This window comes from Myiozetetes cayanensis, unplaced genomic scaffold (genome assembly GCF_022539395.1).
Source record: "Myiozetetes cayanensis isolate MyiCay16 unplaced genomic scaffold, myiCay2020 scf9, whole genome shotgun sequence".
Lineage (NCBI taxonomy): Eukaryota > Metazoa > Chordata > Aves > Passeriformes > Tyrannidae > Myiozetetes > Myiozetetes cayanensis.
The window spans coordinates 14,106,707-14,133,572 of NW_026088185.1; the positions used below are offsets into that span (position 1 = coordinate 14,106,707).

At 41.8% G+C, this 26,866-nt stretch overlaps 2 protein-coding genes across 3 annotated transcripts in view; both read left to right on the forward strand.

The window, feature by feature from the left end:
* The first annotated feature begins 214 nt into the window (after positions 1–214).
* NEUROD1 (neuronal differentiation 1) lies at positions 215–2,777 on the forward strand. The gene is made up of 2 exons (XM_050339541.1): positions 215–422; positions 1,551–2,777. The coding sequence occupies exon 2, from the start codon at positions 1,560–1,562 to the stop codon at positions 2,643–2,645; it is 1,086 nt and encodes a 361-aa protein (XP_050195498.1). The 5' UTR covers positions 215–422; positions 1,551–1,559; the 3' UTR covers positions 2,646–2,777.
* An 8,110-nt stretch (positions 2,778–10,887) lies between these two features.
* The window catches only part of CERKL (ceramide kinase like), a 52,653-nt gene continuing 36,674 nt past the window's right edge, over positions 10,888–26,866 (forward strand). The window contains exons 1-2 of one of the 2 annotated variants that reach the window (XM_050339539.1): positions 24,350–24,364; positions 24,706–24,827. Coding sequence is in view for 1 of the 2 variants with exons in the window: in XM_050339538.1 (XP_050195495.1) it covers positions 10,888–11,119 (232 nt within the window). In the remaining variant the exon portion in view is untranslated. Of the gene's footprint in view, positions 11,120–24,349; positions 24,365–24,705; positions 24,828–26,866 lie in introns of those variants that run through there. The other variant, XM_050339538.1, reaches the window with a different exon arrangement.

The following is a 26,866-nucleotide window of genomic DNA, read 5'->3' on the forward strand; positions in this document are numbered from 1 at the left end:
GTGCCGCCGGCGGGTCCCGCGCGGTGACAGATGGCGCGGCCCGGCGGGTCACCGGGGGCGTGGCGGCTCCGCGGGCGGGCGCGGGCCCGCATACAAATCAGGGGCGTCACGTGGGGGGGGCGCCGCCGCCGCGCCTGACGTGGGCGGCCATATGGCGCGTGCCACCGGGCGGGGCGGGGCGCGGGGCAGGGCAGGGCGGCAGCCGCGGTACCCGGGTCCCGGTGCCGGCCCCCCGCCGCGCATCCTCGGCCCCGCTATATAACGGGGGGAGCCCGGCGCTGCGCAACCTCGGGGAAAAAAAAAAAAAAGCCGACCCACCACACACACACACACACACACACACACACGCGCGGCGCCCTCGCACGGAGAGCTGTGCCGGGGTTATGAGACCGTCACCGCGAAGGAGAGGCTGAGCAACGGAGGTAACGGGAAACTGGGTTTTCGCCTCACGGGGGGAAAGGGGTTCTCGGCGACTGCCGGGGTGGGAGAGGGCCCTGCGATGTCGGGGTGGACGGGATCTGCCTCTGCCGGAGCGGCTTCGGTTTTTTATTGTCGCTTGCGCTCGTTGCTGCCGGTGTGTGCGGGCACACCTGTATCCATCCATAAACGCACACACACATAAGTGTATACATATATATGTGTAAATGTGTATGTGCGTCCGTACACATATATAAATATGTATGTGTGCGTGCATTTATACAGAGGCATATTAGATGTGTTAATGTGGTTCCACCTATGCTGCCCTCCGAACTTCCAGCTCCCTTTTCCTCTTCGGAGCGCGGTCGCCACGGTCCCACGGCAGGCTGCGCCTCGGCGGGCGGGCGGCATTGTTTCTTTACGGTGTTCCCGATGCTAGGGGGAACGGTCGCAATCCCACACGAAACGTCCCCGTGGAAAGGGAGGGGGACGATGCCCGTCTGCAACGGAGGGGACGACGGACAACGGGAAACTAGGGCCAGTCCCGCACCTGTTACCACGGGCGGGGGCCGCGGGAACCCAGCGACAGTTCTGTGGCCGAAGGCAGGACCAGGGAGCAGGTGCTCGGCGCCCGCTGGGGCGGCACAAGCCCCGTGAAAGGAGGCGGCAAGGGGGAGCCGCGGAGAGCGGCGGGGACAGGCGTCAGGGGTGGCCATCCGTCCCTGCGGGTGTGTGCGTGTGTCCGCCTTTCCCCCTGCCCTATTCCTTAAGAGTGTTTGACGGTTTCTTCCAAAACAAAACAAACCAACCCAATCTACGCTTGGTCCACTTGCGTCGTGCTGCCCGGGCTGCCTCCCTCACGCATAATCTGCTTATATTCTCCGCTAATATCTGCGAGTTACATAATGGCATTTGAACATATGTAAACTTAATTATAAGACAGGACCGCGGAGACAATTAAAAGTTTGCCCTGGCACGGTGGGAAATCTAAACTTCCCTCGGGAGAGGACTGGGGAAGCGGGGAGGGGGGATGGGGGTATTGCGTGAGGCTTCTCCCTGCGGGCGACCGCTCGGGGCCACGGGCGCTGCTCTGGGTGCTGACACGTCTCTTTACTGTCTTCTCCACGATGCAGAGGCTCACCATGACCAAGTCGTACAGCGAGAGCGGGTTGATGGGCGAGCCCCAGCCGCAGGGCCCCCCGAGCTGGACGGACGAGTGCCTCAGCTCCCAGGACGAGGAGCACGAGGTGGACAAGAAGGAGGAGGACCTGGAGGGTCTACACGCCGAGGCTGAGGAGGACTCGCTGCGGAACGGCGAGGAGGAGGACGAGGAGGACGACTTGGATGAAGAGGAGGAGGAGGAAGAGGAGGAGGAAGACGACGACCAGAAGCCCAAGAGGCGGGGCCCCAAGAAGAAGAAGATGACCAAGGCGCGCATGGAGCGGTTCAAGCTGCGGCGCATGAAGGCCAACGCCCGGGAGCGCAACCGCATGCACGGGCTGAACGCGGCCCTGGACAACCTGCGCAAGGTGGTGCCCTGCTACTCCAAGACGCAGAAGCTCTCCAAGATCGAGACCCTGCGCCTGGCCAAGAACTACATCTGGGCGCTCTCCGAGATCCTGCGCTCGGGCAAGAGCCCAGACCTGGTCTCCTTCGTGCAGACCCTCTGCAAGGGCCTGTCGCAGCCCACCACCAACCTGGTGGCCGGCTGCCTGCAGCTCAACCCGCGGACTTTCCTCCCCGAGCAGAGCCAGGAGGTGCCGCCGCACGTGGCGGCGGCGGCGGCGGGCGCGCCCTTCCCGGCGCATCCCTACCCGTACCAGTCTCCGGGCCTGCCCAGCCCGCCCTACGGCACCATGGACAGCTCCCACCTCTTCCACCTCAAGCCGCCGCACGCCTACGGCGCCGCGCTGGAGCCCTTCTTCGAGAGCGGGCTGGCGGAGGGCGCCAGCCCCGCCTTCGACGGGCCGCTCAGCCCGCCCCTCAGCGTGAACGGCAACTTCTCCTTCAAGCACGAGCCGACCGCCGACTTCGACAAGAGCTACGCCTTCTCCATGCACTACCCCGCCGCCGCCGCCGCGCTGGCCGCCGCGCCCGCCCACGCCGCCATCTTCCCGCCCGCCGCCTCCCGCTGCGAGATCCCGGTGGACGGGCTGGCGCCCTACGAGGGCCACCCGCACCACGAGCGCGTCCTCAGCGCCCAGCTCAACGCCATCTTCCACGACTGAGCCTCCCCGCGATGAGCGAGGGCAGGGGGAGCGCCGAGCCCCGCCGCCCGACACCGCCTTGTTTACAGGGGGCAGCCCGGCGGGTCCCGCCGCCGCCTCCGGGGCCGCCGCGCCCCCCCGCCCCTCCCCACCCGCTCACCCGCTGTCTTTGCTTCCGCTCCTCCGAGCGACGCTGTAAATTGGGGTAGGGGCATTGGGATCGCGTCAATTACCTGATCGGGATAACAAAATCACAAGCAATAATTAGGATCTATGCAATTTTTAAACTAGCGATGGGCCAATTACAAAATATATATGAAATCTATATTTTTCAACCAACGTTTTACTACTTGTTACCTTTCCCATGCTGAATTATTTTGTTGTGATTTTGTACAGAATTTTTAATGACTTTTTATAACGTGAATTTCCTATTTTAAACCATGCAGCTTCATCAATTTTTATACATATTGGAAAGGTAGAATTATATCTAATTTATACAAAATGATTTAACTAATTTAAACCAGCAGAAAAGTGCTTAGAGAAGTTATGTTGCCTTAGCACTTCTTTCCTTTTCAAATAGATGAAGAAGAAAAAAAAATGCACAATCCGGGCAATTTCTTTCCCATGCAAGTCTCTTCTTTTTTCTTTCTTTATTTCTTTTTCCTTTACCCCTTACAATAAGAACCAGATCCCCTAGGTCTTGAGAAGATTTAAGAACGATAGACTTATTTTCTATCAGAACATATCAATTCAACACATTACTTGCACAAACTTGTATATAAAGATTATAAGCAAATGCCAACACCCTTTTTAAAATCGAAAGCTGCTTGACTATCACATACAATTTGCACTGTTTCTTTTTAGTCTTTGAACCCCTTGACATTCCGTGGGTTTGGTGGGTTTTTCGGTTTTTTTCTTTTTTTTTTTTTTCTTTTTTAAGATAACTTGAAGATGTTAATGTTTCCAGGCGATATAAATGCATGATTTTATACATGTTCACACAATCCGTGGTTGTCATATGCTCATTTTATAAATCGGAACCGAAATCTAATCAGGTTGTTAAAGTCGGGCTATATACCTATTGTAGTCGATTAGTACGGTAGCTTGAAACAAATTCAAACCATTTAATCCGTAATTAGAACAATAGCTATTGCATGTACAATGCAGTCCAGAATAAGTGCTGTTTGAAATGTAACGCTGGTTCAACTGGAATCAATCTGTACTGTAATTTTGTTTGTAATCCTGTATATTATGGTGTAATGCACACTGGGATTTTAGAAAAACATCCATCCTTTGGCAACAACATAGTATTGAACATTTGGTCGAATGTTGCATTTCTCCTTAAATGTGATTTATTTTTTCTTAGTGTAAGTAATTCCTATGGGATTATTGTTTTATTCGGATAGCTCATGAAAGGTGCAACACTTATTATTTGTAGAATAAAATTGGACTAAAAAAAAGGACATGGATTCTTTACTTACCTTGAGGAGTACCAGGGGAAGGGGGCGGGGGTTGTTGGTTTGTTTACAGCGAACCCTGCTATTTGCAATGCTGATTTGTTGAATTAGGGAAACGGGGGCAGAGACGCGGTTCGCCAGAGCTGCGGCTGCCGGCGCGGGATGCGCCAAGCGCCCCGCACCCGCCCAGGCGGCCCCCGGCCAGCTCAGCCCGGCACCTGCAGCCCTCGGGGCTCTCCTCTCGGGCTCCCAACCCGCCCCGAACCGCGGGAGCTCCCGCGCCCGTCCGGGACCGGCACACCGGGAACGCGGCTGTGGCCCCGGCGCGGCTCGGTGGCAGCAGGTGCGCCTTCCTCTGCAAGGCAGACCTGGACCCAGCGCCATCGATTCACCGTCCCTCCTCTTCCCAGAATGGAAACGTGTTTCTTTAATCTTCACTGGTTATTCCGAGGCTTAAGAAACCCGGAGACACAACCTGCGGGAGAGCAATTCCCCTAATGACCAAGAACAATTATCAACAGGTCTTTGCCTCTGACCATCAGATTTAAGACGTTACCTGAAATACTTTACATGAAGCCTGCCACAAAGCGAAGGTATTTCACAAATATTTCATTTAAATTCAGCAGAAAGTGAACATCCTTGTCCCCTATGGACGAAGGATTTTTTTTCCAGGAGAAATCGAGCTATTAACTTCTATTTTGAAGGTGTTTATAGCTACGGAAATCCAATGCGTAAGCATGGCAAACCTGTCCTAGTGGTGCAGCACACCCCTCTGCCAGGCTTCCCAGCTATAAGCAGGCTAAAAACTAATTGTGACTCCGAGTACTGCATTTTGCAGCGTCTGCCCGCGTTTCACCCGAGCCTGCAGCTCGAAAACTGTTGCTGAATCTGAAAAGAAAGCAAAAGGCAACTTTTCAAGTACCCGATTAACCTTTCTCAGTTAGTGGCAACAGAGCTAAATGTACTCTAGATAACCCGAGGGGGAGTGAATGAATGTCAATTTTTCAGATAAAATTGAAAAAGCTGACCCAGGCCTGCTTGCCTTTTGGTTATGCACCTTCTTCTTAAAAATAAGGATTCTTCTAGTCAGTCAAGGGGCAACTCGCATGCCACCATCTTTTATTCAAAGGCAGGCACAGATGTTCCTTCTGCAGGGGAGGTTTTAATTTATGAAAATGATATTGTTTATGCATGAATGCACTCTGCATAACACACAGTACTTCCATCTGATGAGAGAAATACCACAGAACCAGTGCCAATGTCAGGAACATATTCTGCAAATTTAGTCGCTTAAATGTTTAATGAATATTTGGAAGGCATTTCCAAACCACAAGAAACCTTTTCAATTACCTTTTCTTTTTCCACTGTTAATAAGAAAATTCAACTCCTCTAGCCAATGCAACTTACTTAGAAGATCTACCTAGGCTATCTGAATGTTTGCCACTGTGATGCTTTAGAAAAAGTAATATTTTAATGTTATGAGCAATGTAATAAGGAAAATAATTTGGGCATTTTGGTAACTAGAGGCTCCATTTTACAAATAACTTGTGAGACTTGTTATTTCAATTAGTTTTGGGTGCTTTTTTTTTCCCCACCACCCTTTTAAAATATTGGAGATCCTTCCCCCTCCCCCGCTTTGCTGATGCTTCTGATGTCTCCATGATATTTCTTTCACACTATTAACATCAAGCCAAATCTTGAAATTTCTGCGCATGACTCCCCCAGGAAGGTCTATCAAGGTCTCTTTTAATGGAAAGAATTACTCACACTGTTCCTCTCCTATAAACATATCACTAATTAACTAAGGATATAGTGGGATTATCTGACTTCCGCATGCAGAGAAAACTCTGGGGTTGAGTTGTACCCACACACACATACTGGGTCATCTGGCACAGACCTGAAACTGTATTTTTATGGCTTATCGTGACCAGTGGCCCTTCCCTTCTTTACGACATACCTCCTACAGCAGAAATTGCTCTGCCACCAGTGCATGCTTGAGGAGACCTCAGTGAAATCTCTGCAGGTTCAGTACATACGTTAAGTCACAACTTGCAGCTTTTCCCTTGGTGTTCTGAAGCAACAGAAGAGGGTCTGGAGTTTGTGGACCCCTCGTTGCCCGTGGTACAGCTGAGGCCCCAGCTATGGCAGAGGAATCTCAAATGGTGGAATCCCACCCAGGTTACATCCACGAGACCTCAGAGACTGAAGCCTCAAGTTTCACATAGCCCAAACGAGAAACATGCCTAAACAACATCAGACTTTGTCCCACTGCCTTCAGAAGGGAAGGGAAGTAGATTCAAGGAGAACCCAAATTCACTAGAAGAAAACAGAGAGCTGCTTTTTCCAAAGATACTGTTCTACAATTTTAATAAACTGATAGTAAAAAGCAACATGCAATTCCAGAGCTAACATGGATTAATGGAAATAATTCTAAACTAAGTTTTGAGGGCAGGTAAAGCAAATCTTTTCTATCTTCTGTAACAGTAAGAATTCTTGCAATTATTTCAATATTGTAACTAATCAATCCACCATGATCTTAACAATTGCTTTTCACATATCAAAAATGAGTCTCTTTTAAAATAGAATACTTCTGTTCAAAGAACCATTTTATCAAATAGTTTTAGAAATTACAGAGATAAATGCCATTCTCTTTTTTTATATTTAAAGTACGCAAAGAGAAAAACAATCAAACAAAACCCATTCATTCCTATTGAGGAAGAACTCACAGAAATGAAACTTGGAGTTCTGCCTGGCACTGTAGCAGGGAAAATACGTAGACATTTGTCTTTGATTTTATTAACCAGGATGGGATGTGTGGTAATTTCAGAAATTATAAGTGGTCTACACTCTTTCCTTACCTGAAAATCCCACAATCCAAAAATCCTGAAAAATATAGCACATTAATAAATGTTGAAACATCGAGCTGAAGATCTATAAATAGACTGTTATTTAAATATGTACATAAGTGTTTTTTTAAATAATTCATATACGTATTTAACAAACTGTCAGAAGCTATGCAATACAAAATTAAAACTGACAATGCTCTCAAAGCATTCTCTTAAGTATTTAGGTTGCCTACAGGGTATGTAAAACATAGAATATCAGCCCTAGTTTTCAGTTTCCTAGCTTGTAGTAGTTTGCAGCATAGAGTTAAGTGCACTTTGTATGAAATAGAAGCAACTAAGATTTATACATTTACACTCATTTTGGTGACAGAGCAATAAGAAAAAGATTCGGAGAAAAAAAATTATTGCCTTAAAAGGACAACATATCGACCTCAATGCAAACAAAAGACAATGTCTTCTGATCAAGACATTCATATTTTATATTCTTCCCATTACCACATTTTTCTCCTATTAAGACCAATATCAGTTCAAGGGGGTCTCAGGAATGACCTTCATTTCAGACTGCATTCCTGCAGCTTCTTATGCCTGCATAATAATTTCACTTGTTATTCTTGCAAATATTTGTCCATTTCCTTACCTGCTTTTATTTCTCTTGTTTTTAATGCTTTCCCTCTTTTGAGAATCGAGAAAGATGTATAGTAATAGTAATGCTCTCTTCTACAGACCTTTGATGCCATTTTCCTTCAGAATAATTTATGACTTTGCTTACTGTCCAAAAAGTTTGGTGTTCTGCTTAATGTCTCTTTTTCAGTCACAGTAAACCAAGAGAGCTGAATTGATAGTTACAGAAGATTCTTTTCTAAAGTAGAAATGCAAGAAGGAAGAGCTAATATCTGGGAATGAACAGCTGAAGGAGAACTGACTATACACTAAACCTTCATTGTATAAACACATACTGTAGCCAGAAAAACATACAAGCCAATGGTATGCTGCCAACTTCAAAATTCAGCTTTCTCCAGAAGCAAATCTCCATTAGCTACTGAAAACAAGCCAGCTACCAGAAATGTTCAGCTGATACCTCCAGCATGGGTATAAGGTATTTTCCCCACAGCATCCCTTCATCTCTTCTTGTCTAAATTCCTGTTTCTTAACTTCAATATCACATTGTCCATGAATCAAAAACTGGCCTTCCCATTTCTTGACTATTTATCTCATAGCATTTTCATACCCATTTTTCTTGAAGTGGGAGGAGCTCTTTTCCAATAGCATTCCTTACCTTGCTCTCCTTCAGTAAACTAGCTGTACTTCCCTCACTCGCTATTTCTGCCACAGGTTGTCCTAACTCTTTCTTCATTTCACAGGGTTCTTCTGGAAAACAGTTCTGAGACTCTTACTACTTAGAATTTAGACAGCAAGAGATGATTTCCAGAGAGAAACTAAGGAAAGGTTAGCTTTGCTCCTTGTTGCCTACTGTCTCTTGTCTGGTAACAGAGGATACTTCCCTCTTCTAGGTCATCTGTGTATGCTCAAGGCCATGATATAGAACAAAATGTCCTCTGGGTCTAGACTGCTGGACAACACGCTCCAAGAAATCATAAGGGAGATCTCCCCTCCCTCATGCAAGAACTGTGTTTTATAAGAGGTTCTTATGCCTGGTATCTGCCTTCATGATATTGCAGTCATGCCTGTGCCAGGCCATACCCAGGTCCTGACCCACAAACTTGATATCCTTGCTTGACCTGGGACCTGCCTTGACAAGATAATGTTCCCTGGTGGCTGTTGGGCTAGCACTGACACTGGTTACTATTACCAGACCTGACCTAATAACTCTGCTTTTCAGCTTGATGTTGGGCCTACCTTGTTACAAGGGGTTTGTCTACCTAGGCAAACCAAGAGTAGACTCTTGATTGAATCTACATAAGTAAACAGTTCTGTTTACCTTGTTCAGGTATATGGGGGTCCTACCTGATTTGTAATCATTCTCAACTCCACTTTCTTTATAAAGCAGTCTGCTCCTACTGTTCCTTAGAACTCCTCCTCTTGACCTTCTAGCTGCTAAGGCTCTAAGACCACTACTGAGCCTTAAAAACCCTGAGGAACTCTACCTGCATCCCCCTCACTTTCCTCACCTCAGGACCTGGAGCTCTATTTAAGCTCACCCTGGGGATACAACATTTACAGATGCTGTAGGATGCTGGTTTTCCACTTGTCTACAACCCTGATCTGGCTATAAATCCTGCTAACCCAAACCTGCCTCATCATTGTGGACTTGGCTGATGATCTGTATTCCTGATGGATTCTAGCACACTCCCTAGACTTCCTTGCTCAGGTACTACTAGGTTGGTCCTGGCCAAGAAAGGTCTCTGCCTTGCAAACCCTGGCATTTTCCTTGGCTCCCTGGTTCTTAGAGAGCAGCTGGCCCTTGCTGTTCTTGACAGTGGCTTTGCTTCCTTTTCTGGTATGCCTCCTTCACCACCACCCTCACCCCCCCGCCCCATTTTTGTTGTTGTTGTGACTTTGCTTATTTGTCTAAAACAAAGTAACCAAACAAAAATGCTACAACAATATCTAGGGCAGCTTGAAACCTCTCCAGTAACTACCTGAAGAGCTGCAAAATTTAATCTGAAGGGTTATTATAAAAAAAATCATTCACCTTACTCTTTATTAAGAGTAGGGCTTCTTTGTTTTCTTGGTATTTCATTGATATTGAATCATAGAATGGCCTCGGTTGGAAGTGACCTGGAAGACCATTTAGTTCCAACCCACCTGCTATGGACAAGGACATATTTCACTAGACCAAGTTGCTCAGAGCTCCATCCAATTTGGCCCTTAACAGGAAGAGCCTTGAATATTCTGACATGTAGTTTGAACTGTAACTTGTATCCATCAAGCAAAAGGCAGTATTTTCAAGGTATTGCTTTGTTTCTCAGAGACACATTTACATTTGTCTTGTTACAAACACTAAGGATAAAATTACTGAAGCTATCATTTCAAAATACCCTTTTTATGCACTAATAAGCCACCACAACATTATAAAACTTTATATATATACAAGTTTAGCCCTTACAGGCTCAGGATTGCCTTATAAATTGTGAGTTGATGCTGCAGCTCTAATGTGATTATCATCAGTGAATCTTACAGAACCTGTGAGTAAAGCTGTCATACCTCCAATCAGTAAAGTCTATCACTCATAGAGCAGGAGTAACGTGGTCTCTCTCCTCTGCATTTAAGCTTGCAGGGTAAGGGATGACTATGCAACCCTTTTGGGTACACTTTCTGCATTGGTCCACTTGCTACAGGAGCTGTTGTACGAGTTGGTATCAGACTCCGAGTTACTGTGTTTAGGAATGAAGGGCATAATTGTGATACCTCCACTCAGGTTTACAGCAATACTCTGTTTTGCAGCATGAATGCCAACATGGTATTTACATTAAGCCTATGTCATAGTCATAATCTGTGAAAGATTCAGCCTTTCAGCCTTTTTAGTATGAAAGGGTTATTAGAACTTCACGTCGTAGTTTTCTGAAGTGAAATAACAGTAATATTGTTAATGATAACAGAACAGTGGAAGACGTGGGTCCCTGACAAGGGAAAGTAATTTCTGTAGCTGGAGTGTTCCTGCGTTGCTCTCCTGGTGGAAGAAGCTGAGGAGAACAGAGCGCTGGGATGCCAGAGTGCCTTCAGCCCGCTCCCGCATCGCACCTGGCGCGGGGTCCGGGCCGTGTGCGGGATGGAAGCGGCGGTGCCGCCCTGCATCGGTCGGGCTCAGCGCGGCCCCGGCGATCGGACCGCTCTGTCCCGCCGCTGCCATGCACAGCTTCACCGGGCCCGCGGTGCCCGGCCCGGGACGGGCGCCCTCCCGCCGGCCCCCGAGCGGCCGCGACCCCGCCCGCGGGGCGGGGCGGGCGCTGCCTTGGCAGCCGCGGGACGCGGCGGGGCCGGTTCGACCGTGCCGCCGCCATGCCGGGAGCCGCGGCCCCGCTCCCCCGGCCCCAGCGCCCGGAGCAGCGCGCCCGGGCGGCGCCCCAGGAGCGGCGGCGGAGGGTGGCCCCGCTGGCCGCCGCCCCGCCGGCCCCGGCGGGGGATGAGCCGCTCCTCAGGGGCATCTTCGAGATCGACAAGAGGAGCTGCGACGTGGTGCTGAGCCCCCGGCGGCTCCGCTGGAGCCCCATCCTGCCCGAGAGCCCCACAGGTGGGACGGGGCGGGGCAGGGCAGGGGGTGTCCGCCCGCGGGGCCGGGACCAGCTCAGGCCGTGCCGCGGGGAGCGGGAGCAGCGACGGCCCGGGGCGAGCGGGGGCTCTACGGGCAGGACGGGGCAGAGTCACCTTAGGACGGGGTTACAGTAGAGTGGTTAAAGGCGGCGCTGTCAGGCGCGTCTCTTCTCCTCAAGGTTACTCTGGTGATTAAAAGGAAAAAGAAATTGCGCATAGTGCAATGAGCGGCTTGTATCTGAACCACCTCTTTCTGGCAAGAACTTTTCCTTCTTGGTGGGTCATACTTGGTGGATCAGAATGTAGAATGATGTTTTTATGTCCTCTTAGCCCCACGCAGAGCAGTAATAGGATTTGATTTTGTTTCTGCTGCATCAACTTTTCCCTGCTTACTCTCTCAAGCATGTACATAAATTAGAGCACATGGGGGAGGGTATGGTTTTGTGTGATGCACCTGCGTTTTGTGATGACGCTTCTGTGGCAGGTTGTCGTTGCTCTACACAGTAACACACTGAGAAAGTGCGGTTCAAGAATTTGATCAAGTAAAACAAATTATACACAAAAGTTTTAGGAGGAAAGGAATACTTCTTGAACTTATCCATATAGTCATGTTTCTCCTGGAAACTGTGAAAACATGAATTTACTTTTAAAACTGCATACACACTCTTAAAGGTGCTTATTTACTTCAGTGACCTCTCAGTGCTTATGTGAAGGAGAAATTAAAGTTGTATTCAGGAATGCAGTTTCCAGACAGCTTATTTGCCTTCTGGTATGCCGTGGTTAGCTTGTGCATGCTTAAAAGACCAGGTTTAACTTAATAGTATTTTGGACAGAATATAAAACTTCATATAGGTAAGATCCAACAGCTGTAAAGTCAGCATAGAGAGAAACAAATTTTCTTTCGTATACCAGTTTTTCTATGTTAGGATAATCTTTTTCCTTTTAAGGTAGTCTGTATGCTGCAGAGGCTTGGGAGGGATGTGGAAGCATTTTCACTACTACTGCTGCAAAGAAATACTGAGATGCTCACGGCTGAAGTGATTATGCTTTATTTCACGTAACTGCTGGGATCCAGAGCTACCAAAACCAAACAAATATGGTACCATGCACTACTATTGAATCCTCTCCTCCGAATAGTGTAACCATGTTAATGTTGTGCTGTGCTCAGACTTAAATATCTGCTTTTCAGCAGGACCACTGGGGTCTGGTGTGCCCATACAGTCCTTCCTCTTGTGGAGCCAGTCTGGGTGCCTTAGGAATGCTGTAGGCTCTCTTCCTTCCCTTTTGGGATTAGCTACAGGTCTCTGTGTATATGATCATATGTAGTATGATTTATTAATTATTTGATTCTGTGTGTATAGCTCTAATATGATTGCCATTTTGTTCTAGTTCCTTGAATGTAGGTTGAATTGCCATATATCAGGAACCAGGGTCCATGATTGTCTTTTAATTATCACCAGTGAAGGATTTTAAGGTACAGACAAGAAAAATAAATTTTTGTATATATTGCTTCGCGTTTCCAGAAATGGGGAGTATATTCTGCAATTTGGGATTTTTTTGATGTGTGTTTGTTTTGGTTTGGTTTTGTTTTGTTGGCTTGGTTTGTGTTTGGTTTTTTTCCTAGGAAAAATTCACCCCCCTAAACTGATACTTTGTGTAACAGCTTTTCATCCTTAGATTACTCATACAGACATTGGAAACTTTTCTTGGTTCCTGCAAGGTAATGAAGTATACAGTGCTTAAAGTCAGATATAGCAGATAGCAGAACTTCAGGAGTCTTACAGAGAGCAGCATCGGCAAGTTGCTGTCAATGGTATCAGGATTTGGGCTTTTACTGCACATGTATTAAATGTGCTGTTACTTCTCTCTCTGACAATTGAGTTTTGTACTACATAGCATTGAGCTGCTGAATATTTTGATTTTTGAGAGGATCTTGATGTCCTACTTCTTTACTAGCTTCAGTGGGAAAGACAGAGGTGTCTTCAAATGCCAGGTTTTTCCTGAAGATTGTGGTAGATGAATTTTTACTGTAGGATTGTCAAATCTTAAATGTCGAATACTGATATTGAAGATAAAGAGTTTTTCAGTTTCTCTGTTGCCATAGGTGCCACAGTTGTATCATCTGCTGCTGTTCCAGGATCTCTTGGAGACTGAAATAATTTTAAAAGGAAAACTATTAGGCTGTTTCTAAGACCCTTCTATCCTTCTGTCCACTTTGTGATGGGAACACAACGGTCTACCCAAGCAGCATTCTGAAGGATACTTGTCACTCCTTCCTTTGGGCCAGCATGGCTCTGTGTGTGCCTGCCAGTGATTGAAGATGAGCTGAGTAGGAACTGGAAATTTCACTGTATGGGTCTTGTTGCTCTCAGAGCGATGAATTCAACAGAAGTCTTGTCTGTTTTTCCTTCCGTCTTGGATATGCTTGGCCAGGGTGCTTTTTCCTCTGCAGTTGCAGGAGTCAAATATGGATTTTGGAGCCTGAATGTTTTTTTTCTGCCTCATTCTTGGATCCCAGTAGCAATTACCCTGGAGTATTGTAAGTGTGGGATCTGTGCTGGTGCTGGGAGGAGCCATCTGTGTTATGGTCTCATTCATAAGTACAGCAGTGCAGCGTTGGGGGAATGTTAATGGCTGTCTGGGCAAGTATTTCCACTGGGATTTGGCTTATGCATACTTTCTCCTAACCAAAAGCTTCATAATGTAGTTTTCTTAGGCTCGAAGAGGTCAAGTCAGGTTTTTGTGCTTTGCCAGTGATGCTAAATGTCTGCTGCTTGGACTTGTATGTAGTAATTCTCCCTATTTTAGGAAAGGACCTTTCTTCTGTGACAATCGCTCCGGTCTGTCAAAATTGGAGTAGTTTCTTTCTTCCCTTTTTCCTAACCTCATATCCCCAATAGTTCCCCAAGTGTATTTCTGTCTTGCTGCAGTTGTCGTTTCTCATCCACAGTTCTGCAGTTCCAGTTCCGTTTATGCACCCTTGGATCCTTCGTTTTCTAAATAGAACTGAAAGCTCCAGCTCAAAGTTCCCAAGCATGCAACACCTGCTGTGCCTGGACCCCGTCATGTCCCACTGATGCATGCATAGTTCTGCCCCATTGCACTGTTCCCATGGGGTTTTGGGCAGTGTGATTGTCAGGAGGACTTCATTCTTTACTCCATTTTGATTTCTGCAGCTTCTGTCTCCTAGAGGTTTTTGGCTACCCCTGCTTGCTGATGATTTTTAATGGCTTCCTTTGTTGTTCACTCTACAGCAAAGTCTTCTCCCCTCTCAAGCATGACCCATTATGAATTTTGTGTGTTCTTTATTATAACGAAGCTTTGGGCAGAAGTAAGGCCTGAGCAGGCAACTTGGATGTGGAGCCTGGGGGGGAGTGAATGTGTCAAGTGGGAATTTGGACAGCGTGAGGCATGGCTCAGCTGCTCCCTCTGAAATGCTGCAGCTACAGCTTGGGTGTGCAGCTCAGCTGAGCCTTTTTTTCTCACCAGAGCCAGATACCCTCTGGCCCAGAGCTGGCTGCTTGCTTTTAACAGTGCAGGAGGTGCTGCAATGAGAAATAGAGCTCATAATCAGTAGTTACTAGTTTTTTCTCTAGCTTCTTTCTGTGTGGCATTTCTATGCTATAAATGTATTAATGGATATTAAGAAAAAGACAAGACTTCTCTCCTATTAATAATCCAGCCCTGAACTGTAGAGCTTCTTGTTTTGAACGCTGCTTCAAAGAGAAAGCTATCCTAAGTACAGATTTGAGTATTATATGTGATTTTCAGGAGTTCCCAGAAATTCCGAAGAATGAGTGAATGATGGGAAAAAATATTTATATATTTGAGAACAAATACTCAGGATTTTGAGTGTGTGTGGCTAAAGTTTAAAAACTAATGAAATGTAGGGGATTAGCAGCAGTGGATGTGGGAATCATTTGTATTTTATAACAGTTTCAGTACAAATAGTGTCAAATCCTCTTTATGCATATGGCCTGTTTTTGCTGTTGATTGAGAAGTTTAATCCTGATATTTTTTTAAAGCCTTCAGTGTGTTTTTAAAGATTGTCACAGAGTTTTCTCATTAACAGTAATTGCCATTTTCCAGCAGGTTTCTGTCAGATAGGAAGTGTAACGAGACTGGCACTTGCTCAGTGATTTACCAATATGTGAAGTCTGGAGGCTTTTGATCATTATGAAAAACTTTATAAGTGTAATTTATTGTGTGTGTATGTAATAGACTGAAGGGTATATGAAGTTATTCTCTCAGACTGACAACTTGCAACCTGGTCTGACTATTTGGATAATAATAGTAATAATTTAGATAAAACTTGCTTTTTAAATAAAAGTAATGGAGCAGACTTTCTAAGTTAATTGACCAATAAGAAAAATAAGATCTCTGGAGCAATTCAGAGGTTAATGTAATATTGAATATACATTTCATAATGAATTAAAAAAGAACATGAATATATATTTTCATAATGAAGTAAAATCAATGTATTGTTTAAGTATAATATTCCTATCTATAGTAAACTATAGCTCTTGTTGATATTAATCTAAAGTATAGATTTATAAATATTCTATGTAAGAGCAGCAATAAGAAAAAAATCACTGATGTATTTCAACAGTGAAAGAGTCAGCAATAAAGGACTTAAAATTAATTCCGAGTGCATAGTGGCCTGTTGCCAAGGCTATTTAGGAACAGATGTGGCTGAAATAGATACCAATAGTCTGTTTGGGATCTCTAAAGTAAGACATCTGTCAGTCTATCGGTCAGTCAGGAATAATGGAAATGGAAACGGGCTGTTACAAAATGTGAATTACTGAAGTTCCACGTCGACCAAATTCAAAGCTTTTGATTCTACATACAGAGAACATAATTTCTCTAAGTGGCTTATCTATTGTCCAAACAGGAAAACTCTTTTTAAGGAAGAGAGATAAAAATAAATAATAGAAGTGTAATTGAGAGAGAGATGTACAGGTGTCACATTATATGGCTTTAAGATGTAAACTGAAGGAAGATAACGTGTAGTTTTAAACAATTCCGTGGTGTCTGAACTTATTGGGTCCTCAAATCTTCTTCCAGGAAGTCCATAAAATTAATGTCTTTTAGATAAATGCTGCATGAAAGTGCAAAATAATTTTTTATTTTACAACTTATTGTGGAAATTAAAAAATGTTTATGGAAATGGGATTTTCTAATCAAAGGACTGTTAAAGTTTGTTCTTTATTTCAGGAGACTTTTAAACATAATGTCTTTACTCTCCATGTGTCTTATCCTTTATCAGAAGAGCAGTTCGTGACTATGTGTTTGAGGAACACCATATATTGTTTCATGCTTTCTGTTTTTTCTTGTATTTCACAGGTTTAGGCATCACTCTGCTTATGTTGAAAGGGATTAACATACCCTGGATATCTAACAGGGGCTTTTCTATGCACTTTAATTCTGTACCTCCAAAGAGAGACATGAGATATTTAAATCTTTACTCCAGAAGAAAGTTTCAGTGCTAGGTCTTGCAAATTTGTGAGTGTTTGGGTTTACATACACATTAGGTGCTGCACATGTTAGTGAGTTGGATTCTGATGCTACATGAATTTGAAATAACAGGGTTTATTTTTCACAGAAAGTAACCCTTCTTGATGGCCTTTTCTTTTTAATGTAAAACTTTCTGTGGATGATATCATAGTTTGTGTTACCTTAAAGCTGCTGTAAGCCATAAACCAGCAAGTTTTAGACTTGCCAGCAGATGATGGGGTTTGGTTTTGTGGTTGTGTGTTTTTTTGGGGTTTTTTTTGGTGTTTTTTTGTGTGTGTTTTTTTTTTTTTTTTTTTTTTTTTTCTTCTGTTACCCTATGTCATAATTCAGTCTTGCCATGTGCTCTTATTATAGGTAAGGCAGTGTTCTGCTTTGCTCCTCTGCCTGCCTGGGGAGCAAGGATGGTGATGGCTGGGTGCTTGGCATAGTATGCATCATCAGGCAGTTGGCACACCAGTAACAAGCCAGACGTGATTGGTGCTGTTTTTTGGCTGCTGATCAGGCTGCTGGAAGAGAGATAGGTTGGAATCAAGGGGCAGTCAAGAGTGCTGTGGTGGGGGTGAGCTGATGTACTGGGGAAGCTGTAAGGGTTTTGGTGCAGTGCCATATGGATGTGGGAGGGATTTGTGGATACTGTGGAGAGGGATTTGAGTGATCAGAGGGGCAGACAAGGAGACATGCAGGGTGATGCTGTAGTGTGAGGTGTGTGTGATACAGGGTAGAGAAATCACTGGCTAGTCAGAAGAGACAAAGTAAGATGACAAAGTAAAGAGACAGAGAATGCAAATTCATTTAAAAACAAATTATCAAAGTTCCATAATTTTTTTATTCATAGAATAATTGACAACTCTTACTATTTTTTCTGTGCAAAGGCGTGCAAGAGTCAGTTGATGGCCTTACTTTTATAGCATAATGGAGAGAATCCAAAAGTATATGTTAAAAAAAAAAAAAGTTGATATGCTCTCCATACTGGTGATATTTTCATGCCCACAATAGTGCTGTAGGACTAAAAGTCCCTTTCTCAGTAGAAATTTATGTTCTTTTTAAATCATTAAAAAGATTATGTAGTCAAATCCCTTATCTAAGCATAAATCTCATCTCAGTTTCTTAGTTGAGCTGCTCTTTGGCCCTTGAGAAACACTAATTTTTTGAACCCGTCCTTCAAATGCTATTGTATTCTTTGCCTGGTTGTCATTTTACCATATCATCCCTGGATTTGTATCCCTCTATTATGTACATTTACGTCTTTTCTCTTGCATCAAATATTGTCAACCTCTTTTGAGTTTTAAGTGCAGTTTCATGGGCGTAATTCCTGAAATACTTTCCTTTTTTGGTAATGTCTACAGGAAAATAATACAAAATCTGATTATTTGCTTGGCCTCTCGAATTCTGAGAGTGGTACCTGCTTTCTTTGATTATGGCTGTTTGTCTCTTTGGACTGTGTGTAGGATGTGATGCTGTAGCACCTTGTGTGGGTTAGTTGTGGGGATCATGTGGAAAATCCATATGAACTTGCTTCCATAGTTGTAACTGTTCATGCTCATAAATGTCTTGCAAAAGAATATCATATTCCAATTTCTTGTTTTCTTATTTTGTTGTCGTGACAAAAGACATGCTAAATTAGGGTATTTCTGTCTTTATTTTACAGTTGCAAAGTAGAAAAAAATTTAAAACAGGAAGGTCTGTCATCTGCTCTTGTTGTAGTCAATATAAACAAAACTTAGATAAACAATTTTCCTTTCCTTGTAAATATCTTGTTAACTATGTGTGTTACAAAAGCAGCAGGTAAATAATAGATGCTGTTGCATTATGCAAAACACAAACAAATAGATATTGGATAGAAGAAATCCCTTTTTGTTTGCTGTTTCATTTAGGTATATCCAACTGTATTATGCACTGCCTTTAGAAGGAAGTGTTTACTTCAACACATGCAGTACTCTAAAAATATCTATATCCTACTAGAAAATGATTAAATGGCTGAAAATCTGAGAATATAACCTGAAGAACTGAGTAATCTTTGCACCTTAACACTAGTGGGTTGTGGAACTAATGTTTTCAAGGAAATCAGTGGTCCTGGGTTTTATGACTTATGTTGTAACAGTATGTGCAGACAAAAAAAACATAATGTGTTGAGTATCTGATACATGTATTACCATATTGCCATAAGGAACTGCTATTATGTTAGACACCAACTGATTTTGTGATAGTGTTGGATTTCCCTCACATATGCTTATGTTTTTGTACAGATGATCCTTTAGGAACATCTGCTAGTTTTGTGGTGGTATCTGCTGTTTCCTTTCAAAATCTGACCTTTTTGGCATTTAGTAACTGTGGCTGCTAGAGAACTGTGTTTCACTAGGATCCTTTTCTAAAATGGTTCCTGTGTCCTAGACACTGTCAGTGTTTTGAGTTAATAGTGTTTCACCGTTTTCTGATTGTACTACAGAGTTAAGTGCAACTCTGAAGTTGTTAAATTAACCTTTTAAAATACCATTTAAGGATAATTTTTTTTTTAACTGCTGACTTGAAATAGGTGACTAGAACATCCTCCTGCCAACTGTTTAGGTGGTTTCAAAAATACTTGTGTTTGCAGACTAAGGGGGTGGATGGTATTTTTCAAACTGTTTCACTAGGGTTTTGTAACTCTTATCTTGCCATTTAGGAACCCTTTCCCGTTAGTTGAAGAGCAGGTAATCCTTTGAACAGTGAAACCAAGTGTTACCAAAAAAACCCTGAAATTTTAGGCCTGAATTTTTGTGTGAGCCTTGATGTCTGGTAGCGTACCTCTAGGGGATTTGGTGAAAGACAGTTCTACTTATGTTTAAGATCTGGTGTGACTTTCTCCTTCCCTGACTTAGGTGTTGCTGTAGGAATATATTGTATCACTGACAAAAAATTGTTTAATAACTTGGTTTGACTCGGTTCTCTAGTCCAGCGTGTGGCTGTTTCTTGCCTGTGTGCTGCAAGTTTAAGCAAATGGTTGGTTCATTAACAGAGTTCAGTGCTGAACTCTGAATTTCCCGGCTTTTGCCTATTTAAGCGATGTCAGATGGTAGGTAGTTAGACGCTTTTCAGTACAGAATAGGTGCTGTAGTTGTCAGCTTATTTGAACTGTGACAATATATCTCTTCTGTCAGTCCATACACTCAAGTGAATATAGGAAAGTATGCTTTGTGAGGCTCCGAAAATGCAAAGCAACAGATGTTATGTACTGCACAATTATACGTATCCTGGAAACAGATCTTTACACAGTGCAGACAGTCTTGGAAAAACAAAATTTGACATATGAATGATCAAGGGCAACAACAATAAATACTTACGGCTAAATATAATGCTGTTTTGCAGATACTGTTCTAAGTAATTAAATGATCATTGTTATATTACCTCTCCCCGTTTGAAAGAAGTTTAAAAATGACCTTATATTTATATTTTTCTGTGTTGTTTTAGTACAGTGGAGTAGAAACAGAGTAAGTATTCTCACTTAAAAATAACATTGTATGAAAATGGCTTTGGGAAACAAAAGTCCATGTAATTCTTACAGGTGAAAAATTTTTATAAATAAATGACTAACAGTGAATAGAAAATAATCAAGATAACATGCTGGCTTTCCATGTGAAAAATAGCACATCTTTGTCTGGCTGATCTGTTGACTGTTCTGAAGATGATTCAAAATGAGACTGCTCCTGTCCAAGTCCTCTCCCTGCTATACTGTTTGTTACATGGCCTTTTGGAGACTTGTCAAACAACTCTGTCAAGAAAGGTACTGAAAGATTTCACGCTTGGATGGTTTTGGGTTTCCCAAAGGCTGCTCTGTCACATCTACATAATTTAACTTGGAGTGAGGTGATTAGCTGGGATCAAAATTATCATAGTGCCAGTGAATAATAGAGTAAGTAACAGTTAGGTGGCTGTAAATGGTGGTAACTCATGTCGATGTCAAACTTTGAACAGGTTTGTGATTTCCTTCAGTAAATTCTGCAGCTGACACCTTCCAGGATAAACTGAAGGGTATTGTTATTTTACCACGTTTGGGAGAAGATAGATGTATATGCATGTCTATTTTTAATTTTGTATTATTTTGTTAAAGGACAAAGAATGCTTCTGAGTATTTCATGTGAAGTGTAGTGTTTCTTGGTCACTTGACTGCAACATACTCACTGAACAAGGCTAGTAGTGACTAGAGTTGGTTTGGCAAACAATGCTTAGCTGAAAAAAAGAGTACCTGAAAAATGGTTTTTCTTTTTTTAAGTGTAGTACAAACAAAAAATAAATAAGAAAGCTTTTTTTTATTTTGCAATTACATTTGTTGAGGAGTTAATTATTTAAAATATGATGGAAACAAGCAGGTGGTGTTTTTGAAATGCTGTCCCTAGGTCTCACTTGTTTTATGGAAATCATTTGGGGAACGTATACACAAATTCAGTACTGAACTTACAATGTTATTTATTTATATGTATATGTATGTTTACCTTGCTAATGAAAAAAACAGTATCTCCTTTGAGCAAGTTTAACAGTTTTATTTTTAACAGCAATATTAGTTCTATGCAGGAGCAGAGCAATAAAATAAGGTTACAGTAGAAAGAAAACTGTTCTTAGTATGTTTCTCTGTTTTATGTCTCTAATGTTTGGGGTTTTTTTGTCTAATTCATGGAGTGAAGGTTGCCTGAAGAGTTCACAGTTCCTTTGGTATATTAACCATGTGATCTAGAAGGAGTAAGGAAGAGAAAAAATGGCATTGAATAAACATAGTAAAGGGGAAATGCCAGATTTGTTTGGGGACTGTTAAAATAGGAGTGGAAAATAATTTTTAATTTGTCAGTTCTGTCCTACAGCACAACTGCAGAGACATATGTTAGTTTTACAGATTTGACTAGGCAATGGGACAGTCAGTTAAAGAACTGGAATAATTAAGCGTAGTGTAATGTATTGATCTCTTGTTTGAATGCCATCAGCTTGGAATAGAGACCAGGAGCTGTAGCTTTACCATTCCTAATGTGTATGATCATAGGTTTATCATGTGGAAAATGTCATCTGTCACTGAAATAGTTGTTAGGACTATTATGTTAAGGCAATTAGAAAATAAATAGAGACTAAAACAGATGTTTGTATGCTCTATAAACCAGCAGTTATTTAACCACATCTTGAATACTCTGCAGTTCTGGTGTTCTCGGCAGAGATGATGTGGGACTGGAGAAGGTTCAGGGGGTGACAATGATTAAAGGTACCAAATGGCTCCTGGCTGAGAGGGACGGGCTAGGCTGGCACTTTTTGGTCTGAAATGACAATAGTTGAGATGGGGCCTGGACAAAGTAGAGGCTTTCTATTGACCAACAGAAGAGATATGGTGTTTTTAATAGAATCAGGCTCAAAACAGAAGGATAGGTAAGAGAACTGCAAAACTTACTTAGAAGATTTTGTGGGTTCAGCTGGAGACAGAAGGCCTCATCTGAGTGCTGTTAAATTTGTAGAAACCACAGTTAGTTCAGGGTGTCCCAAATGAAAACAGGTGGGGAATGGAAAAGTACTCGTGGAAAACAGAATAAATGCTTCCTTTATTCCTTGTCTTCTCTTAGCATCTGCTTATGGCTATGGTTTGATATAAGATACTGGGACAGATGGACGTTTGCCCTGTCCTGGTTTTGCTGGTCTTATGTACTAAAAAGCGGTTAAATTATATTTAAATGATATTTTGAGTAAAAATACACACATCAGCAGTCTGTAATTCCACCTGTGTTTGCAATACTAAGTGAGATTTCTTGATAGATTCTGAACTTCAGTTTGCCTAGCCTACCATTTGCAAGGTACTTATTTTTATCAGCGGAACAATACAGTTTAAAGAATGCATGTCCTTTGCCTGACAAAATATCAAGAGGTTAATTTTATTAAATGTTGTTAAGAATTACAATACAGTAGCAGACTGTACAGAAAACCCGAGCTTCTTAGCCATAATTCCTTTGAAAATACTGTTCATCTGAATGTTTATAATTTCTATAGTCGTGGGTTGTTTTTTTATTTTTGTTGTGGAGAAGGGAAGTTAAATTCCAAGGACGTAGTTAAACTTGTATAGGATAGGATAAGAGTCTGAAACCATTGCAAACCATTTAGTTTGATCAACCTCAAAATGAGGGAAAAGTATAGCTTCAGTATGCTTAGCTGGTATTTTTCCATAAATAACTTTGAGAGGATTTCTGATGCTCATGGAAGACAATCCTCAGTATAAAACATCCATTTCCATTTGTTATGTCAACAACTTAAGGATGTGTGCCAAGGTATCGATACTAATTATATCTTGAACACAGGCGGTGATAATTTTCTTGCCCTGATTCACTTAAGGCTAAGTCAAAGATTATTGTATGATTTGTAATGTGCAGCTGAATATGTGTAGAAACTAATATCTGTTAAATTTACTTTTAATGCAAAAGCAAAGTACGTTTAATATTGTGACAGACTAAAATTTACGTAGAACAATAACACACACACTGTGCAAATGCATATTGGAGAGTTTAAGATGCATCTCTGTTCATTGCTGTATGAGTGCTTTGAATATGAATTGCTCTCTGAACCTGCAACCATATGCAGGATCTCTGTGCTGTGAGTAAAATTCCTACAATCTGCAGGTAAGATATTTACTTCAACCTCATAGTGGTTGCCCCTGTACATATGTGTCCATTTGATATAAATGCTAGTATTTAAAAGTTTGGGGGAGTAAACATTTAAATGAGTCATGAGAGGTCATGTCATGCATCTTTGTCATCTAACATGGGTTTATCCAACAGTGAATTTCATCAGAAACTGGTTGTTGGTTGGTTTTTTTTTGTTTGTTTGCTTGTTTGTTTTTTTTTTTTTTATTATGTGTTTTCAGTCTCTCTGTTTGATTTTAGTACTAGGATTAGGAATAGATATGTAAATGTGGTGCGTAGGTGCAGTTACCACACTGGAGCAAAGAGAAGTTGACAGGGGATGTCAAAGAATTTGCTTAAAATAGATAGGAGACTGCGCGTTTGAAAGTACTGGTGCATGCTAGGATGCAAAGCACACATTGTGGAACATTTTGGGGTGGATTTTTTTGTGGTTTTTTTTTTTTTTTAAGACTGTCTCTGTTTTAAAACAGTGGATATGCCTGTCAGAAAATAAGTAGGTTTCTGTATATTAGTATAATAATGTAGTTTGATGTAAAAGAGAAAACTATTTCTATGCTGATGGTTAATTTTAAATTTCATGGTACTCAGTGTTGACATTTTATTCATAAAGCATTTTATGAATTCTACATATTCTCTAAAATGCATTAACTTATTCTACTTTATGCACTGGTTATTTCACAAATCAAAATGGAGCTCTTAATTTTTGCGTATCTCATGAAAATTTCAAATGTTTTAAATTACTCATTACCAATTATTCATATAATTCCTGAACAGTACAACAACATTAAATATTTTAAAAACTCAAATTAATGGCTTCACCTGATAATTTTGAGTGTATTTTGATTTTTAAAAATACATTATGTGTAATTTTCTTATAGACCGATCAGATATTCTCTAGGATTTTTTTTTTTCCTGCAAAACATTCTGTAGACCTGTTGATGCCCTTTATTAGTGTCTGTTGTACGTGGATTGAAATTTCAATTAGCTTGAAGGTATTTATTACTTACAGTTTCAGGTTGACGTAAGTGTGTCGCAGTGTGTGTTCAACAGTTCTGCTGCTAAATGAAGTAAGTGTATCCTTCGCTTGCTGCACAGATACACGGGCACAGGTGGACATCTTGGTAGGGAGCACCATGCAGTGAAACACATGGCACTACACAACATGGGGCAAAGAGCACGCCGTTTGAATTAGAAATCATTTTATGGATACCTTGTAAATTTGTGCTTGTTCGTATAGGGGTTGTAATTTCTAAAAAGGGTGCACATGTTTTATGTTGAACGTTTGTGATACAGACAGCACTCTAATGTGGTTGTCTGTACTTTGTGGAAAGAGGCAGTATTGCATGAGCTTGTTTATGTCAATATTTTAATAATTTATCTTTATAACTGCTTTTGTCTATATTTATAGTAACGTTGGCACCCTGTGTACAGAAGATACAATCAGTGCTGAAAGGAAACTTGCATCCATCTGGAAGCAATAAACTTTTCTAAAAGACTGCACAGTGTTACTTAATCCTGTGATTTCTTACTGTGAGTGAAATTAAGGTTTGGTTCAGTTGTGTCACATCATATTGGTATCAAATCTTTTGTGAGTCGTTTGTCATAGTGTTAAGCTGCAAACAAAATTTTAAAATTGATGAAAGTCTGAGAATGTAATTTCCTCAGTCACAGGTTTATGCATCATTGCAAATGGAGCCAATTCTGTATAGAAAAATAATTCTAATACCAGAAAGCTTCTGGAGTGTTGTATTTTATAAACTTCCTCTTTGTATGAAAGGCTAATTTGTGTACTGCACAATTGACTAAGAGTACCTTGAATTTGGCATTGTGCTCTGAGTAATTTTTGTATTGAACATATATCATGTAATATAAATTATATTTTTAATATGACAAAATATTTTACAAAGTTGGAGAAATAGAACAGTTTCCCTAAGAAGGAAAAAAAAATATTATAAAGACAATCTAACAAAATGTTGGGAATTTTTTGTTGCTTTCCCTTTAAGTTTGTTGCAGTTGTGGGGTACACAAACAAAATAGCTCTAATTCATCCCTGCAGGCAAAGTGGTGTAGTGTACATTCTTCCTGTTCCTATGTGGCAACTGAGCCAAAGAGTGTTGGTTTGAGGAAAGGGTTTTATGCTTGTCAGAGGATTCAGGTGGTGCTATTGCCATCTCTTGCCTTGGGCTAGTGTAGAAGGTGCAGATATAACCACACAAAGGATGGCTGAGTTTTCTTAATGAAACTGAAAAAATAAATATAGATCAGAGATCAATGAGGATAAAGCCAAATGTGTAGAAGTTCGTGGGTGAGCTTATCTAGCAGCTGACAGCTATGCTTCAATACCTAAAAGCATGACTTGCCTGTTCATGAATTACCAGGGTTATGGAAGGAAATTGTCCTGTGTTTAGAATGGGCTGTTTGTTCTTTTTTTCCTGAAGAAAATGTTTCTTGAAAATCTTTTTCAGAGAAGACCTAAATTCAGATATCTGAGGCATGTTGAGTTGCCTGAAAGTGAGACTGATATTTAGCAGTGTGGATGGCTTGTGAATCTGTATTTGAGGCTGAAGCAGAAGTACAAGTCCAAGTAAAAGTAATTATTAACTTGTATTTAATCAAACTCAGTAATGTCTTGTGGCCATAAGAGGTTATTTGTTTTTCCAAAATGACATAAGTAATTGCCATGATTATGACATAAATGAGTAGGTACAAAAGAGTGTGTATGTGTGAGATGTTTTGGAGGGAATGTAGAATTAAGCTCATATTTCCTCTTTGGGGTTTCTTTAGTATCTCTCAGCTCTGCTAGCCCATTGTATTAAATCTTGTAAGCCATTAGATCCCTGTCTTCTCTTTATTTCAGAAATATCTCTGAATATTCTGCTTTAGGAGGGTTGTGTTGGTGGTCTCTGTAAGATGAGTCATTTAATCTGATGCTTATGTTTGTAGAGGCTTTACAAAATGATGAAAATCAGCGATGCTTTTCACCCTGTTGTACTCCAAAGTTTCTTATGTAGCTTCTTTCATTTCTTAAATGAAAAGCCATGAAGTTTCAGTCACTAAATAAAAGGTTTGCTGCTACTTTTCAAACTATATTGTGAAATTAGGCAGTATGTGGGCCATATTCTTAACATAAAATGTAGAGCTTTCTATAAAAAAGTTATTTTCAGTGACCCCTTTCTTGCTGTGGTGTTAATGAGGAAAGATAACTATTAAAAAGCAAAGTCTTTGCTCCGTTCATCCTCTTGAGTGCTTCAGGTTCAGAATCACTTGTCTGTCTTGCTTCCTTTCAGCTAACCTTGTTCTAGAATTATTGCCAGTAGATCTTCTTGTTAAGGGGCTTATTTTTAAATTCATCATTTTGCTCCAGAAAAAACAACCTTTGAACTGTACTAAACTCTGCCCTTTCCTATGGGATTAATGTAACTCTTCCCATGTTTGCTCTGCCAGTAGCCAACGTCATCTTTCGTTTTGGGTCAGCCACAGCTCGGCAGTTTGGTGGTGGTTGTTCTTTTTCAGAAGTTTGCCTATTGCCATTTTTTAAAGCTGTAGTGAAGCTTAACCAAAGTTTTAAG